The sequence below is a fragment of the Cimex lectularius genome, unplaced genomic scaffold (assembly GCF_000648675.2).
Source record: "Cimex lectularius strain Harlan isolate CLEC.00 unplaced genomic scaffold, Clec_2.1 scaffold43, whole genome shotgun sequence".
Lineage (NCBI taxonomy): Eukaryota > Metazoa > Arthropoda > Insecta > Hemiptera > Cimicidae > Cimex > Cimex lectularius.
In genome coordinates, this window is record NW_019392661.1 from 1128022 (window position 1) to 1146808 (window position 18787).

Here is an 18787-nt window from a genome sequence, read left to right on the forward strand (position 1 = left end):
TTCTTCATTGGGTGGTCGTGGTACCCTAGGTTATATCTCAATTGAGCGGTTTATGAAGATGGGTGGCAGTTTTTTCTTCTTCGTGGCATAGCTTACAAATGGATTCATCAATGAATCTATGCTGTATTTTCTCGGTAGTAATGGCCGGTATATAACACTATCATTTCTCTGCGTTTTCCCCTTTCCTATTTGTAGAAATATGCTTGTCAGTTATTCAAATATCGTGAGATGCGGTCGGGTGTGATGTAGGTTTCAGAAAAACATTTTCTTTATCGTGCCAACGTTTCGATCTTTTATTGAGATCATCTTCAGGGCCTGGGATTTACAAACAATGTTTACATTTAACAAATACATTTAGGATGTGGAAAAGGTCACTAATCTCTACACATGCTTGTCAGTTTTGATGAGGTTCTTTAAAGTTCACCATACCTGGCACTTCTGGAGTTCATCCACTTTTTTGTTTTTTGAGACTCATTGTGAGAAGGAGAAGTCTATGTTTGATCTTGTTATCCCAATTAATATTCTGGGCTTGGTCTTGCAAGATCCTCCTCTGCCAGTTTGTCTGCTAGTTTATTTTTCCCTTGCACCCTAAGATACTGTCAGGTCAATTTAGAGGTGACCGTTTTGCTTTCTAATGCTTATAATTGACAGTTAAACTTGTTAGACAGACACAACAGAGCATACGAAAACCTTGAACAATGAGCCCTCAATACAATACAAGCAAAAATTATTATGTAATTTAATAAAGAAACGGATCTTTTTTACATTTAACTGTCAACTGGATTAAGATTAGTACCAAAAGTAAAAAATGGCTATTATTTATTGTTTCAAAAAATATCGTGGTATTTTATTTTCAGCGGTATTATATTTTCATAAAAATACAACGAATGTTCCATCTCAGTGGAATACACGCTATCAGAAAAGTATAAAACAAACTCTCAAAAGAGATTTTTTTTCATACAAAACCGCAATAAAAGGCTATCACAGTAATTTTTTATTGATTATTTTTACATCTGTAAAACAATTACAATAGTAAAAATACTGGAAGGATGAAACAACTGACAGGATAAAAATAAGAGGAAAACTCACTCGGTGGTGATCCTCCTACAGAAGAAATAAATAATTAGTTCACTTGTTCAATTCGTCACTACGTAGGAAATAAAATAGCCAGATGATATCTGGGATGGTAGTGGAACTGAGCTGACAAACCAAGGCATTGGGATGTGTGGAAAGGGCTTGAGGGAATTTTTTTGTAATAGGTTTTCGCTACATCTGAACCAAGGGAAAATTAAGGTCTCGGTGAAGTTTGAGAAAGGTGGGTTGAGATAGGAAGTTGGTGTCCGAGTGGATCGATGTCACGATAGCTCAAGTGGTAGAGCAGCGGCGTATTTAGCCGAAGGTCGTGGGTTCGAATCCCGCTCGTGATATTGGCTTTTTATTTCAACCAATATCTTACATAAAGGTTTATTTATTATCTTTAACTATCCTGTAGGGAATTTTTATGTAAGTTGAAAGTCGGAAAGTTTATATAGGAAATAGGGATGTTAAAAATTCAGATTGTTAAAAGGTCATGATCATTACGAATTTTCGTCAGAAGGTTCTATTCTTGACGTACCATTCACTTGATTGTGTTCAGAGTTTTTTCTTTTAAATTTATTAGTAATTTAAAATAAAATAGTTATTTATTTTTTTAACAAATATTTTGAAGTTTACATTTTAATGTTATTTCACTGTTTCGTGTTTAGAGAATTTGCGAAAAGCCGAGAAGGAAATGATGTTCACGAAGTCTTCAACCGGGCCAATCTCCGTGGCCGCTTTCTTCTTCGTCCTAGCAGTCGTCGCAGTGGCCAACGCCCAGCCGGTCGACAAAGAAAAGTTACTCAACGAACTCGAGGTAAGAAATGAGTAAAAAGTCTCGATTTTCCAATAATTCAAACCGTCTCGTCTATAATTTAGCCGGTATTCGGCTTATCGTCAGCAGCACTCCGACCGCGTTAATAAATAAGTAATTGGAGTCAATGTGCTTTACCAAATTGGGTCCATGCACTTTTACGACCTAAGCTCGGTCATTTGCATTTCTCACGTTTAATCTTCATCTTCGTGGCATCAATCACGCAGGTGCCGTCTTCTGAAAATCGATATATCGGCTTTACATTTGTTATAACTCAACAATCAATAGATCTTCTACAAAATCCTTGAATACTTTAAGGACTCTTTTTTTACATCGCTAGGAAGGACTGTGATATCTTTAAGGGTTGCATTCTGAGCCCAACTTTATTTGCATTCATTATATTAGTGGTCCATTGACCAAATTACTTCTTTCAATTAATTAATCTTTTTACGTAAGGTTTTGGTTGAAATGAAAAAGCTAGTGTCACGAGCGGGATTCGAACCCACGACCTTCGGCTCAATACGCCCCTGCTCTATCCAGGTGTAGGTTGGGATGGGGAGTTGGTGTCCGAGTGGATCGAAGTCACGATAGGTTGTGGGTTCGAATCCCCTCGTGACACTAGCTTTTTCATTTCAACCAAAACCTTACGTAAAAAGATTAATTTATTTGCATTGTTTTTCACTTCCTTCAGTCAGGGTTTGTCATGAGGATTTGTACTCTAATAAAAGTAGCACTACATGCGGGTGATATTTTAATCGTTGGTAATAGTATCGCAGGACTACAAAGAAATATCAAGATATTAGAACATTGGAATCTTGAAATCAATCTATAAAAATCAAAAATCATAGTAACGAAAAGGTGGCAGGCACGTCTGAATACTGGTACTTCAATGGGGAAAGAATAGAGGTCAATCAAAATAAAAATCAAAAATTGTTCTAACCCTAAAGCTATCGCTTTTTCCCCCTTAATGAGATAATCGTCATGTTTCAGTCTCAATTTAGCCAATTTTTTGAGGCAAAAGCCAGTATAATGGCATATTATCTTACTTAATTCGTGCCTACTGAGGAATTCTTTTGATTCTTTTGCACCTGATGAATTCAACCCATGTGTGGTTATTTCTTTTGTCGTTCATTTCTTCATTCCGCATACTTCGGGATGTGCCGGTTTGATGTTCACATACGGTGTGAGGTCTGCTCCTTATTTTGCTATTTTGCCAGCCTATTCGTTTCCTTTGATCCCTTGTTACCCTCATCAAAGTTTCCTGATTATGATTTCCCAGGAGCTGGAGATATGTTAGGCGTTCCCAAGCCAGCTAGAATTGAAGATGGAAGAGAAAGATTAATTTCTGGTAATAAGGCGTATATTATTATTATTCGATACCTATCAATATGATTGTCCAAAAAAAATTTGTTTTTAATTGAAAATGAGTAACATCATAAACAGTGATTAAAACAAAAATTAATTTTCCTATGTAAATATATATTTTTTACTATCTTAAATGAAAATGTGTACTTTTACGACACATTTTTGCACTTCGAGTTTTGTGTTGAATGTTTAGAAGTTTTTTACTGCACGAAAATCCAGTCTTTAGTATTCATTGATTAGATTTAAAAATTACAGGTTTCTTATTTTATTGTTGACAAGGATACGCAAGTGGTGTTGATCAGTTTGCTCCATTCTACAATTTAAAATTGACTATATGCCATATTCCTCGCACTGAGCATAATAAAAAGTCAGCGTCAAGAATCATTTGTAATTTATACCGATTCGCTCAGTGCGGTGCAGAAGCTCAGGAGAAGAAGCTCCGTAGACCCATTAGTAAACAAAATAAAACAACAATTAAAAGGGATCGACACAGTTGGGAAGAAGGTCTTGTTGGTGTGGGTTCCCGGCCACATAGGGATAGCCGGGAACGAAGAAGCAGACAGGGCGGCCAAAGAAGCAGCCAGAGGACCTCACGACGCTTCCCAACCGATACGCCCAGCGGATCTCAAGTTAGTAATTTCAAATACGATAAAAGAAGAATGGGAAAACCGCTGGGCTCGGAAAAATAGAAACTGTGGCAGGTTAAGAAAGACGTCGGTCCCTGGTTCACGGAAAATGGGTCAAAAAGGGAAAAGGTCATACTGACAAGACTACGCATAGGTCATACAAGAATTACGCACGGGCACCTTCTAGCAGGAAAGCGACCGCAAAGGTGCCCATTATGCAAGGATAGTGTAACAGTCGAGCACCTTTTCAATTGTAGAAGGCTCGACGTTTATAGGCAATATTTTGGAATATCATCGGACCTGTGCGTAGTCTTGGGGCACGGCAGCGGGCACAAATCGCTGTACCGGTACCTCAGGGCTATAGGGATTTTCAAATGTATATAGTTTATGTGTGTTTGTTCTGTGCTTGTGTTGTGTCTGAAGTTTTTGTGTCGTGCTTGTGTGGTGTTTATGTTAATACACTAGGATGAATGTAATTTATTTGCGTGAATGGAAGGGGTTATTTACCCCGCCCCGAGTAATATCGAGTACTCTGGGGTGAGTGTGTGATGTCTGGGGAGTAAAAGTAAGTTATTAGCGCGAATGGAGTGGGTTCGGCCCCGCCCCGAGGAATATCGAGTACTCTGGGGGAGTGAATGTGACCAGACTTCTATGTATGTGGCGATATATATGTTATGTATTGTATGTTGTGTATCTATTTTTAAATTGACAACCTGAGTTACTAACAAGAGGCTAGCATTTTAAAATAACGACGTAATATACAAGTAAAAGCAGAGAGTCAGTAACCAGATCGAGATGCTCAAATGGCTGCAGTTCAATACAAAATACGCGAGAAAGACAAGAAATAGAAGGAATACACGCGGAGGGCCGGCTATGACCTCAGCTGTTTGTCGGCCCATAAACATTCCACTTTATATATATATATAGGCTTCTTATTTTATTGTTGACAAGGATACGCAAGTGGTGTTGATCAGTTTGCTCCATTCTACAATTTAAAATTGACTGGTTTAGGCTTGAGATAAGAATGATGATGAATGGAGACTAGGAAGTGCACTGGAGCCTTGGGCTTATTGTACTTTTCCTAGTTACTTAGTTCATTGTAATCAACTCGAGCCTTCAATTTCTTAGTATCCTGACCTCTGGCACTTTTGAGCGTTTACTTCACATTTGAAATGATCTGGGTGGCTGTTTCTACAATCTACAAATGATGGAATTAAATATACCCATTGGGTATGGGGTAGATGCCAGCGACCGGTGTATAGTCCTGAGTTTCCTCGGTTTGATGGTGACTCTTTTATCATATTTAAAAGAGTCCTGTCTTAAAATTGCAGATTATAAACTTGTACAAGTTTATACAAGGTTTATGAAAATTAATTTCGATTCGAGCTTACTCGTTACATAAATTAATAAAGGTAATAAACTTTTTTTTTCAATTTTCCTCTTTCGAAAAGCGTGTCCCCGAAACATTTTCCTGTCAGGCATCTAAGCCCGGTGAATCCTTTACCGTCACGATCTTCAACTTTTCCTTTTTTCTTCTAACTGCTGAGCACCCAATCTCAGATCGCTGAGAAGTTGTATGTTGAACGGGAAAAAAAGTTTTATTAAAAGAAAGGAATGATCAATTTAAAATAATCAATTATGTCGTTATGGAAGATACATGAAGTTTCTTAAGAAACGACGCAGCGGACAAATAAATAAACAAAACTAACAAATAAGCATCTTGTGCAACCTATTTGAATTTTATTTCACCCTTTCGTGTAATTAAAAAAAAAAAGTCCTTTGATTATCGTGAATAATTTATTTTGTCGAGATAATCTATCCTCGTTGGCTTCACGCTATCTTCAAGCAACTGTTTTCAGCTGACACGTAGACCAACGAGAATAAACGGACCAAGTAAAATCAGTAAAACGTGTTATTCCATTCGCAACCCACTCAACTCTATAATAGGGTGGGGTCGTCGAACAGGTTCTTGAGAGTCAAGAGCACGACCGGTACATGGCCCTCAGAGAACCTGAGCAGGAGACGTGGGACGTCCTCACCCGACTGAGGACATACGCGGTTGACACACGGGCACCTGCTTTTGGGCCAAGGCCAGCGCAGGTGCCCCTTATGCAGAGAAAGGTTGCTCGATGTGTCCCACGTAATAAAGGTGTGTCATGCCTTGGCTCCATACAGAGAGCGTGCAGGCATGCCGCCGGATTGAATAATGGTTCTCGGAAACGGTAGCGAGTTGCAGGGTCCCCTGTTCAAAACACGTGTTTTGTGTTTCTCTGTTTTGTATGAGTGAGTGTATTTATTAGAGTGAATGGAGATGGGCTAATCGTGGAATAGCATCCCATCGCCCCTCGAGCTGTGTACTAAGCTGACTTGGGAATAATGAGTACTCCATCTATCAAATAGAATGAATGAATGTATATAGCTGTGAATGTATTTATATGTGTGAATGCGTGAATATGTATGAATACGCTCGGGGCTGAAATGAAAAAAGTGTCGGATGCCCCTTTAAAAAAAAATATTAAAAAAATCTGTTAGACCATTATACATGCACAAGGTATAATAAATTATTATTCAAAGTATTTATTTAATTTCACTTCTTTACAGAAATCAATTTTTATATTTTACAAAATGTTCAGTACGGACACTATTAAGATTCAGTGCAAACTTTAGCGTGGAGTCAATTTGTTATTTTAGTTTGCATAAATGAAACTAATCACAAGAATCGGATTAAGTACCCGATAATCCCGTACGGGAGTAAAAGTAAAGTCGGTTGCCGCGAGGGTTGCAAACACATCAACCCGCTGAAGGGCTTAAATGGCATTCTTGATAATTTTTGCTTCCCAACAAATCACTTCGCTGTGCCGGTTACCGCAGCAATTACTTTCCACGCCAAATATTTGTCCTTTCTCCCGTACCTTTGTTTATTTATTCGTTCGAAATTCACCTATCTGCTCTTCCTAGGGGTTAATACCGTTGTTTGATTAAGAACAATAAACACAGAGTAAAATCAAAAGTTGACTTCACAGAGAAAAGGACTTTTATTTTTGCACGCCAAATAGAAAAATTAAAACAAGCAACCATCCGTTTTATAAGTAAATACCTGTTATATTTAATTTTTTATTCAGCCTTATATCAAAGGGTTCCATCCCATGAGATTGTAACATTGTTTGGTATCCGAAGTATTTAATTCAATTTATAAACAAATACTGTTTTTAAGCATGATTTTGAAAAACTCCATGTCATTTTTTAGACGTAATAAAAGAGTAAATACATTCTGTATTTATAAGATAAATTATTAGCAAATATTTCCTAAGTACTAAAAATGTATTCCACTCCATAATTTTAATACGTTCAAATTGAAAGCGTGCAGATTAAATTTTAACAAATGTCGTATTTTAATTAACAAGTGCTTCCACTAATTTTTTTGCTCCCCATAAAACAGTCAACTGATCCACTTTTCTTCCGTACCCTTGCCAATAGTTCAATGTTAGTCAATAGTTCTCTCACACTCGAAATCCTCTTCCTCAGACCAAACTCTAAAATATAATTAATTACTACTACCTTGTGGCATTTCTAAAGTTTTAACTTCTGATAATAAGCGTACTGTTATTTTTAGTACAATTGATCGTAAAATAAAGAAAATATTGTTTCAATTACTATATTTATATATTCGTGTCGTATTTATATCATTATATTATTTTTATCTATGTAATAGAATATTTGTGTGTATTTACTTTGCAACATTGTTCACTTACAAAATGTATTGGGTTTATTTCAATAGTAATCCAAGTTGGCTGGAAGATTGTTTCTTTTCGTATTTTTTCAAAGTAAAGGTTATTATATTTTGTAGCATGGGTCAAAAATGGATATCATGTTTTGCATCCCAAAATAAACAAAAATACAAAATTTTGAGGAAATTAAAAAAAAATTTAAATTCTCCCCCTATGAACAATTTTATTTTTCTGATAGCATGGGAATCGTAAATTTGTAATACATACTTTGTGATCGAGCTATACATAATAGTAACCTAAAATGATTTTTTATGAAGACACGAAGTTGATATTTTTAGTTATTCACCCCCAAAAAAACCTGAATTTCCCGCGTTGGATTCTGTTTTTAATCACAAAAATGATTAAACTTTTAAAAGACTTCAGCGATCAACCGGAAATTTTAGAAGAGTTTAAAATTTTATAAACATGCCATAAATTTCATTTCCATAAAAAAATTAGTACTACAGACATAGACAGAACGTTTGGAGATCTTTTTTTTTCGCATATCTGGAATAATTTATTATTACAGAAATAAATCGTTCTTCAGTATATAAACTCGATCAATTCTTGGGCCGTTCATTCAATTTCATGGATACGACCCAGACCACGTTTTCCTAACTTCCAATAAAAATTGTCCGTCAAAAAATCAAAATAATCGAAGTTGCGAATAGAACGTTGGAAAGCTGATAAAATGCTGGAGTTTTTAATTGGTTTGACATTTTTAAAAATGTAATGGAACAGAGGGACGTTTTAAAGAAGTTGATGCAAAATTGCCATTTCTCAAAGTTCAAGATGTTTTTGCGGTTATTTTGTAAGCAGACTGGCAATTTTTACAACAAAAGTAGTCTAGACTAAAAGGAAATTCTGTGTTAAATCTAAAACTGTGGTCAAAAGTTGGTAAAATTTACTTTAGAGTGGAAAAAATTCTGGTTTTATGTAAAGGAACGTGTTACATTCTAACATTAACTCTAAAAAATCGTAACTTTTGAATGGATGGAGACAAACCATGAGGTTGACAGCATTCAATTCCCCTTAAAATGTACTGTCACCGAATTTTTTTAACAGACTAGCACACCCCTCCTGTAGTTCTCATATCATCAACAACGAAAATAGAAATCTGTATTAACAAAGACATGTGTAAATTAATTAATTTTTTCTCGGCTCATTGGCAAGAACACTCGGACACAAGTCTAATATTTTTCAACCTATCATCACCAAAAAAATTGAAGCATGGATGAAAATTATTACACAGAAACAAGTGTAAAATTTGTCGATAAGGTGAAAGTGTAAATAAACGTCTGTTTTTAACCCTAACTATTTTTACGTATTCTCAAAGTACATCGTTTTTATGATAAATGAATTTTATTTTATCAAAATCCATCAAGGATTTCCTGAGATACATTTTTTTTAAAGTAGAGTAGAAAGATTCTGGTTTTTACTTTTAACCTGCTCCTTTTGTAAGAAAAAAGAATCAATTTGGATGGGGCTTATTAATAAAAATTAGGACAACGAGAATACTGCTTATTTATTGAGGAGATAAAGATTTACATAAAACATGGGGAGTTAGCTGAGGAGAGTTGTTCAATAGACTTCTTATTTAAATTATGAATTTACTTACTTGGTCACCGTCCAATTCTCCTATTGGAAAAATTAACTGGCCGAAAAGATTGTTGGTCTCCGACCCAATAGGAGAAGATAGAATGACATGAGAACTTTATAAAAAGCTCAGCCAATTCAATCTTACTTTTTCAATCATGTACCTACAGTTCCACTTAGATTCACGCTTAACATCCAAACTTATAGGACGACAGTTGGACATTCGGAATAGAACTGTGGGGAACCGCTAAACTTTCCAACATCTATTCCTTTCAATCCAAAGTCGTCAGATCAATTATAAATTCTCCATATTATGTCTCAAATGCTACCCTCCACAACAACCTTAAAATCCCATTTATCCTAAAATTAATTCCACAGAAAATTGACCATGTAAGCCAATAAACTTCCCCATCGCCCAAATCGTCCAACCGAACCCATTCCTATATCCCATAAGGCGTCGCAAGAGTAATGGTCGGGAATGAAGTAAATAGGAGAATAATATTGATTATTTGCTCCCCTCATGTAAACATGTAAATAGTCTTATGATTCTTCCCTCTTGAAGGTGGGATATAATCTAGATGACCTATTATCTCACCTTCAAGAAGGAAGAATCATAAGATTAACTGTTGAGGTCAAAATATAAGAAAGCATGTAAATAGTTGTATACAGATCTATGTATCCGCAACACGTTGTAATTAAAAACAGCATATTGTAATAAAAAAAATTTTACTTCATTTATTTGTATCTACAACTGTACATGTATTATATACAACCAGCAGATTGGATTTCAGATAATGTGTTTGGCATTATGGGCGTTATAGAGAAAGCTGCCCATTGGCAGCCTCTCTGGATTAATGAAATGATATTAATCATTTAAAAGGTCTCTTATCCATATTCTTTTCAGACGTTTACGTGGTAATTGTGGGGAATGGAGTAATCGTATTTGTGTGTTGGTGTGATTTTGTTTTGATGGATGAAAAAACTGTTGGGATTTGAAGATCTCTGTGAAGTGTATTATTTTTTACATAAAAAGGGGCAGAAACAATTAGTCTTAAAATTTTGGATTGAAAACTTTGTAATCTTTGAATATTGGAACACTTCGCCGATCCATATACTTGGCACCCGTACATCCAAATAGGTTTGAGTAGGTATGTGTATGTCGAAAGTTTTGATTTTAACGGTAATTTTGATTGTCGGTTGAGTAGGTAATAAAGAATTTTAAATCGTTTGTTCAGTTTCTGTTTTTCTAACCGTGTGTGTGTGGATTCCAAATTAGTCTTCTATCAAATGTAAGTCCTAAATAGTTAACTTTGTCGGATTGAGGAACAGGTTCATTGTATAAGTATATGCTAGGACAAGTCTCACGACGGAGTGTAAAGGTGATATGTTGTGACTTTGAGGGATTAAACTTTATTTTCCAAAGATTGCTCCATTTTTCAATTGTTGATATGTGGTTTTGTAACATGAGTGAAGCTTGTGTAGAAGAGAGATGGCTTGTTAATATGGCGGTGTCATCTGCGTATGTGGCGGTGAGTGTATTCTCATTTGTGGGCATATCAGAAGTAAAAATTGTGTACAACAGCGGAGCGAGTATTGACCCTTGTGGCACACCTGCAAGCACTTCTTACATCCCAGACGTCTCCGTATCCTGGTTAACTGCGAAAAATCTCTCTTTAAGGTATGACTGTATAATCAGATAATAATAGGCCTGGGGTAAAAATAATTTTAATTTGTATAATAATCCCTCGTGCCATACTTTGTCGAAGGCCTGAGAAACATCTAGAAACACTCCAGTCGTGTACAGTTTCTGCTCGAGACACGAAGTAATGAAATCAGTCACTCTGTGAAGTTGATGAGTAGTGGAATGATGGGTTCGAAAGCCAAATTGATGGTCTGGTAAGATGTTGTTCGAAGTAGCAATAGAGATAATTCTTTTGTAAATTAATTTTTCGAATAAAATATTAAATTAAAAAATATTTTAAAAATTTGTCACTACATTCCCTATAGTTATTACCTTACCTTAGAATTGAGAAAGAAGATTAATAATTTTTAAAAGAATTACTGCAATTTATTTGTATGGGACCAAATTTGGGGACACGTTTCCTAATTTGAAACAATTGTCTCAACAAGGTCATGGCATTAATTTACCAGTTTGTAAATAAAGCGTCACTGTTGAGGTGTTAAATATTTCTTGTTTCAATTAATAATCCCTGTATGTAAGGTTTTGGTTGAAATGAAAAAACAAGTGTGACGAGCGGGATTCGAACACACGACCTTTGGCTCAATACGCCGCTGCTCTAACCACTTAACCTATCGTGACTTCGATCCACTAGAACACCAACTCCCCACCTCAACCTATAGCCTTTCAAATTTTCCTCTTCTTTGCCATTTTTCGAAATTCGAAAGGTAGTAGGTTGAGATGGGGAATTGGTGTCCAAGAGGATCCAAGTTACGATAGCTCAAGTGGTAGAGCAGCGGCGTGTTTAGACGAATGTCGTGGGTTCGAATCCCGCTCGCGGCACTAACTTTTTCATTTTAACCGAAACCTTACATAAAAATTTTAGTTAATTGAAATTAGTAATTGGGTCAATAGACCACTAAATATAATGGATATTTCTTATTGTTAATCCGAACATCTGCTGAGTAAAAACAACTCGGGTTTCGTAGACTAAAACGCTAGAGAAGACCAGTACGGAAAAATAATAAATGTACATGAAAATTTTAACTTTCTTTTGCTTGTAAATATCTTGTGGGTGCAATGAAAGATGATAACGTCATAAAGTTGACTTTTCCTAAATCCATTCCCCCCGCTCGTATTAAAATTATGGGAAGGAGAATAATTTAGCATAATCCTTTTTAAAAAGATAGTTCCTACTCACAGTAAGTTTTTTGCAACGATCCGGATTTCGAGCCTTTTAGTTCATCATCAGGTTGAAGGACATCTACAACAACGTCTCTCGACATGAATTGCCAAAGTGAACCCGCTGATACCTCCGCCAACGCGACGTTCCAATTAGCAGCTGATTTTTTTAATGGCNTTAAACTAATTATTTTAATTGTTATTATTTTTATAGTAATTTAATAATATTAAGTATTTACTAGTATAATATTTATTTGTGTTATAATTTCCGCGTTTCGCACGTTCAAATTGAGCGCCATTAAAAAAATCAGCTGCTAATTTGAACGTCGCGTTGGCGGATGTATCAGCGGGTTTACTTTGGCAATTCATGTCGAGAGATGTGGTTGTAGAAGTCCTTCAGCCTGATGATGAGCTAAAAGGCTCGAAATCCGAATCGTTGCAAAAAACTTACTGTGAGTAGGAACTATCTTTTTAAAAAGGATTGAACACCACACTCACTCGATCATTTATCATTTCTATTAATTTAGCTTAATTTATTTAGGGATTAATAGATTCATATAAAATATGGGTGATTTGCTGAGGAGAGTTGTTCAACAGATTTCTTATTTAAATTATGAATTTACTTACTTGGTCACTGCTGGCGGGAGAGAGGAACACAAATGGCCCAGAGAATATGTTCTTCTGCCCGAGCCTAACATCACTAGGCGGTGAGAAGAGGTGCCTGATGTGCATTTTTTTTATCATATTTGTACCAAATAATTTTCACACTCTTCCTAAGTCCTTTTCCCCTTTTTAGGGCCGGGACACACATCATCGAAGCCCGGGGATAGGCCAATCGCGTTCCGAACTTCTCCAAAGTGGAGATTGAGCTTTACAAAACCTTGGATAATAGGAGTTGTTTTTATTAAAAATTACACTTCATTACACTATTTCAACCAGCCCTGCGACTGGCTTAGGCGCAGTTAAAAAAGGAACTTTTCAATGCTAATTTTTCCATCCGCCTTTTGAAGTTGGTTTTATAATTTCACTGACAATTATCACTGATCCTTTCTTTACCATGTTGAAGCATTTCGAGAGAAACTTGACTAATGCTTTTTATTACTGCACTTTTAATTCTAGGCTGCTGTGAGAGCCATTGAAATTCCTTTCGAATTGCAAGTATTGGGATGGTGCAAAAATGCACAGGTTTGGAAAATTTGTTTTAATTTCGCAGGTGCTTGTCATGTTGACAAAGCTAAATCCTCAAATCATGAATGCACAGTGCAGGGATGGTTTCAGAAATTTCGTCTTGGAGGTTTCGATTTCGAAGACGGGGAAGGTCTCGGCAGGTCTTCCGTAGTGGACGACGATCAACTCAAAACTTTGATTGAAGTAAATTCACACTAAAATTTGCACGCAAGTCTCTTCTGTTGCGCCACTAAAATTTATGGGCCACTATTTCTCGATAGAATCATCACGTGCGATGGGAAATGGATTCTGTACGATAACAGAGGCGGAAATATCAGTGGTTGGACAAGGATGAAGAGCCAATTCAATTCCCGAAACCAAATCTGTACCCAAAATGTTTATGGTCACTGTTTGGTGGTGTACAGCTGGGGTTGTTCACTATAATTTCCTTAATTATGGTGAAACTGTCACGGCAGAGAAATACTACCAAAAAATTGACGAAATGCACGGAAAAATGCAACGTCTTTGTCCATCATTGGTAAACCGTAAGCGGCCGATCGATAACGCACGGCCACATGTCGCAATGCCAATCCTGCGGAAACTTAAGGACTTAGGATATGAAATCTTACCGCACCTTCCATATACTCGGTTCATATTGCTTCCCGTATACTCGGTCGTCCTAAAAAGGACAATGAGGATCTTTAACGTCCACAGCTAGCCACCGGTCTTATCGGACGTTTTGATTCTCAAGATGAGAGCTGACGCACCTCCGCATACGAAAGGATTGTGTTACTGCCGCAGCATTGGTGTAGAGGCAGCTCAGCCCTGAAGGCCCAAGACAACCTCGCTCCCCGCTTGCCCATTCCGAGTCATTAAGCATCAGACCGTATGCCGCGCGCATAGGACTACCTAAGCTGAAATAAATCAGCCTGGGCTCCCTAGGTCGAGAAGGCCACTCTACCTTCCACGTACACCCGACTTCTCGCCACAGACTTACACTTTTTTAGGCATTTTGATCACTTCTTGAGGGATACAATTTTCTCTCTTTCTCACCCTCTCTGTCTTTATGTATTTATCTTTCTCCCAATCTCCACCTCTCTCTCTCTCTCTTTTTCACCCTTTCTCACTCTCTCTCACTCTCTTTCTCTCACCTCTCTCTCTCTCTCTCTCACCTCTCTCTCTCTCACTCTCTCTCTCTCTCTTTATCTATTTATCTATCTCCCAATCACCCCTTCTCTCTCTCTCTCTCTCTCTCTCTCTCTCTCTCTCTCTCTCTCTCTCTCTCTTTATCTATTTATCTATCTCCCAATCTCCCCTTCTCTCTTTTTCTCTCTCTCTCTCACTCTCTCTCTCTCTCTCTCTCTCTCTCTCTCTCTTTTTATCTATTTTCTATCTTCCAATCTCACCCCTATCTCTCTCTCTCAACCACTCTCTCTCTTTCTCACCATCTCTGTCTTTATCTATTTATCTTTCTCCCAATCTCCACCTCTCTCTCTCTCTTTTTCACCCTTTCTCACTCTCTCTCACTCTCTTTCTCTCACATCTCTTTCTCTCACCTCTCTCTCTCACTCTCTCTCTCTTTATCTATTTATCTATCTCCCAATCTCCCCTTCTCTCTCACTCTCTCTCTCTCTCTCTTTATCTATTTATCTATCTTCCAATCTCACCCCTATCTCTCTCTCTCTTTCTCACCCTCTCTGTCTTTATCTATTTATCTTTCTCCCAATCTCCACCTCTCTCTCTCTCTCTCTTTTTCACCCTTTCTCACTCTCTCTCACTCTCTTTCTCTCACCTCTCTCTCACTCTCTCTCTTTATCTATTTATCTATCTCCCAATCTCCCCCCTCTCTCACTCTCTCTCTTTATCTATTTATCTATCTCCCAATCTCCCCCCCTCTCTCTCTCTCTCTCTTTATCTATTTATCTATCTCCCAATCTCCCTCTCCCTCTCTCTCTCTCTCTTTATCTAATTATCTATCTCCCAATCTCCTCGCTCTCTCTCTCTCTCTTTACCTATTTATCTATCTACCAATCTCCTCTCTCTCTCTCTCTCTCTCTCTCTCTCTCTTTATCTATCTGCCAATCTCCCCTCTCTCTTTCTCTCTCTCTCTCTCTCTCTCTCTTTCTCTCTTTCTTTCTCTCCTTCTCCTTCATACAGGGCTTTACGTACAATAAGTAGGGTGTCTTGAACTATTATATAACATATGTGATTCAACTAAATATTTAAATAACAACAATACGGTCCATTAACGAAAACGTTCAAATAGTTAACTTATCTATCTGTCACAGACGTATTTAAGTAAATTGTATTTCCATAGAATTGTTTTCGATCCGTCGAGACAATTGGTGATGTGGTGAACGAAGAAACTTCCACAAGTCTAAGGAAAACTATTGGTTCCGAAGAAACGGTCAAATAGGAAGGCCTTGATTATAACACAATATACTCTTGATCAAGGTCTAGTGTGAATAGCGGCCTCTCCTCGTCTAATAGAATCAAATAAAACCAAGATGGGTTCCATGCAGTCTTATAGCCCCTCCCCCCCGTCATCGCGCTAACAACACCCAGTAAAAACTTTAGGACGGGATTAATAAATCTCCAGGCCTTGCCTTGGTGAATTAATACTGGAAAGGACTTACTTAAGTTTTCAAGAGGCAACGGCTCAACGAAGTTAATCTCTTAACACGCATATTACATCAACTTATTATATTGATTAAGAACGTACCGAGCAATTTTGATTGTCTACATCAATTACAGTATTACTACTAATCCTTTCCAACGGGTGTAAATGTGTTGAAAATGTAAAAACGTCAGTCGAAACGTGATGATATCATGATTCAATTCCCCGTTGCCCGTCGCTTTATTAGGCACGTAATATGGTAATCACAGGCGATTTAACAATTCAAATCCTCTTTTTTGGAATGTTGTAAAATTAATTTCAATCTTTTTTGGATTAAAGAAACGCGGGATTTTAAAAAAATGGTTAAAAAGAAACATTTTTTCAAGATAAAAATATTTTTCAAAGACGTAAAATTCATCGCGGGTTCAAAATAAAATTATTATAGCTTTTTGCTAGTCACAGCATTTAATGGATTATAACACATTTAACAACACTAACTCCACTCATTTAAAATCGGCCAGAAAATAAGAACTTTTAATTTACAAAAAGTTTTTAAAAAAATGGTTTAAGCTATGTTACTGAAATTTGGCACAAAGTCTAGTGTTGATTTTTAACAGTATAATAAACCCATTATATTTGGTGGTCTATTGACCACATTACTTCTTTCACTTAATTAATTTTTTTATGTAAGGTTTTGGTTGAAATGAAAAAGTCAGCCAAGAGCGGGATTCGAACCCAGACAAGTGGTAGAGCAGCGGCTATAAGAATATGAAGTCATTGGTTCGAATCCCGCTCGTGGCACTGACTTTTTCATTTCAACCAAAACCTTTATATATGAAATACAGAGTGTCTTTTGTGAAAATGATTTTATCATACGCCAGTTTTCTTCTAAATAAAGCGGTAAATTTTCCAGTCTTGCAGAAGGTAGTTGCATAGGATATGCTCTGTTTCTGTCTACTCTAGACATAGTACCCCAGTATTTGTAATGTCTTGTTTTTACAAATAGTCTTTATGATCGCCCCATGCATGGCTTATTTGCCCGGTATTTGTAATATTCTTTAGTATCCCTGTTATTTTTTAATACCACAAATAATATAATTTATACCACAAAATGGATTTGGGCCTATGTGTTGTTCCGGAGCTGCTTTTTTTTTTAGCTAGGATGTCTGCTACCTCGTTGCCTAAATTTCCCTCACGATTTGGGACCACCTTAGCGTCAGAGTTTGTTTTATATTTTCCTGATTGAAAATTCAGAAACCATTCCACTGTGGCGAAATTCTTTGTATCTCTTGTGATCTAATGCCAGACGATAATGATAATTTTTATACAATACAATAAATATACTCTTGATACTAAGTTTAATCTAGTTGACGTTTAAATTTAAAAAAAAAATATATATATATATATCTGTATCTTAATCTAAACCTTTTGGATTCATAGGGATTGTCCCTTTTGTGCGTAAACTTTCCTCTATTGTGTGTAAACTCTGATAATGATTTTGCTAGATGATTTTTTTGTTATTTAAAAAAGTACAGAATTATATCTTTTTATAAAGATTGAACCACATGCTCACTCCACCAATTATCATTTCTAGTACAGAATTCTTGCCAGAGGTATGGTATCGAGGTCTAAATTGCTCAAGAAAGGCGTTCCTAGGTACCATAGCATTTGCCTAGCTATTTCAAGGCAATTGTGTTGTCTGTATCTAAATTGATCTTTCAAATCTAAGGATTTATTCGCAAAAGTTCACATCTACATAAGCATAAGCAGCAAGGTGAAAGCATCGAAAACCTGGGTAAACATAATAACCTGACAATACCTTTGGAGCCAGGGCACAGAGCAGTTCTGGCAACACAACGAACAAAACAAAAACGAAAGTAGGAATGTCATAAAGCAGGATTTTCTTGCTCTTAAACAGAAATCCATCGTGTTCAACTTTATCAAAAATCTCTGGTATGCCCAGAAATCATTCTTTAAACCAAACACAGATGACCTTACGATTTGGTAATACGCACGGATATTCTAGCGTTGGATTCTTAAGAGGTTTAAAGTGTGTGTGTGTGTGTGTGTGTGTGTGTGTGTGTGTGTGTGTGTGTGTGTGTGTGTGTGTGTGTGTGAATTTTTCCGGGATAAGACGATATAATATTGGAAGGTTAATAAATTTATTTTGGTTCATACAGGAAATTTATGGTCAATAATTTCCAAAGTACAATATTTAGTGTATTTGATAATCATTTATTTTTAATTGAACATTAGAATCGCAATTCTCCACCTACATAAATAAACGTTCCATATAATTGATGTCAGTAGGCCAAAAGTCTGGAAAAATAACATAAATTTTCACTACTAATTTTATAAAATTTAATAATTGAAGGTCTAGAAAAAAACTAACAACTAATAAAATTTACATTAAAAATTACACTTTTTTTCATGATTATTTGTTTAATCATAATGATATGGTGATTTCTCGAAATTAATTCTAAATCTTAATTCTTATCTTAAACTCTTATCGAGTCAATATTCTTCAGACTTGAATATTTCAAAATTAGCTAGACAGAAGCATTTTCCTTATCAAAAATATATCAATTATGTATATAGCGTAGTTTTCTTCATTTTGGATTTTAGGCAACATATTTTATGTAAATTAAAATGGCAGCTGCCTGTTGAAAATGACGGACAGAGTCCCAAAACGCTTTACTGTCTTTTGTAGATAAAGAATTTCCATAAAATATGTTGCATAAAATATAAAAAATAAAACAACCCTATATGTACTTATTTAAAAAATATAAAGAAGCTTTTCTTTATATTTAATGCTTGCAAATGTTGGCCTTGTTATTCCTGGACGATTAACATAGAATATTAAGAAAAAATCTTCGAAGGAGGACGTAACCGACTGTA

The 18787-nt window shown here is 36.3% G+C and overlaps 1 protein-coding gene across 8 annotated transcripts in view; it reads right to left on the reverse strand.

The window, feature by feature from the left end:
• LOC106662577 (DNA ligase 3) overlaps positions 1 to 18787 on the reverse strand; it is a 120528-nt gene that overhangs the window by 17394 nt on the left and 84347 nt on the right. The window contains exons 22-23 of one of the 8 annotated variants that reach the window (XM_024224882.1): positions 2980 to 3203; positions 1941 to 2128 (exon numbers count right to left, since the gene is read on the reverse strand). The exons of 3 other annotated variants lie outside the window; for them this stretch is intronic. In XM_024224882.1, the coding sequence (XP_024080650.1) occupies positions 2107 to 2128; positions 2980 to 3203 (246 nt within the window). In that variant the 3' untranslated portion in view covers positions 1941 to 2106. Of the gene's footprint in view, positions 1 to 1940; positions 2129 to 2568; positions 3204 to 18034; positions 18209 to 18787 lie in introns of those variants that run through there. 4 more of the 8 variants (XM_024224881.1, XM_024224880.1, XM_014386768.2 and 1 more) reach the window with 4 other exon arrangements.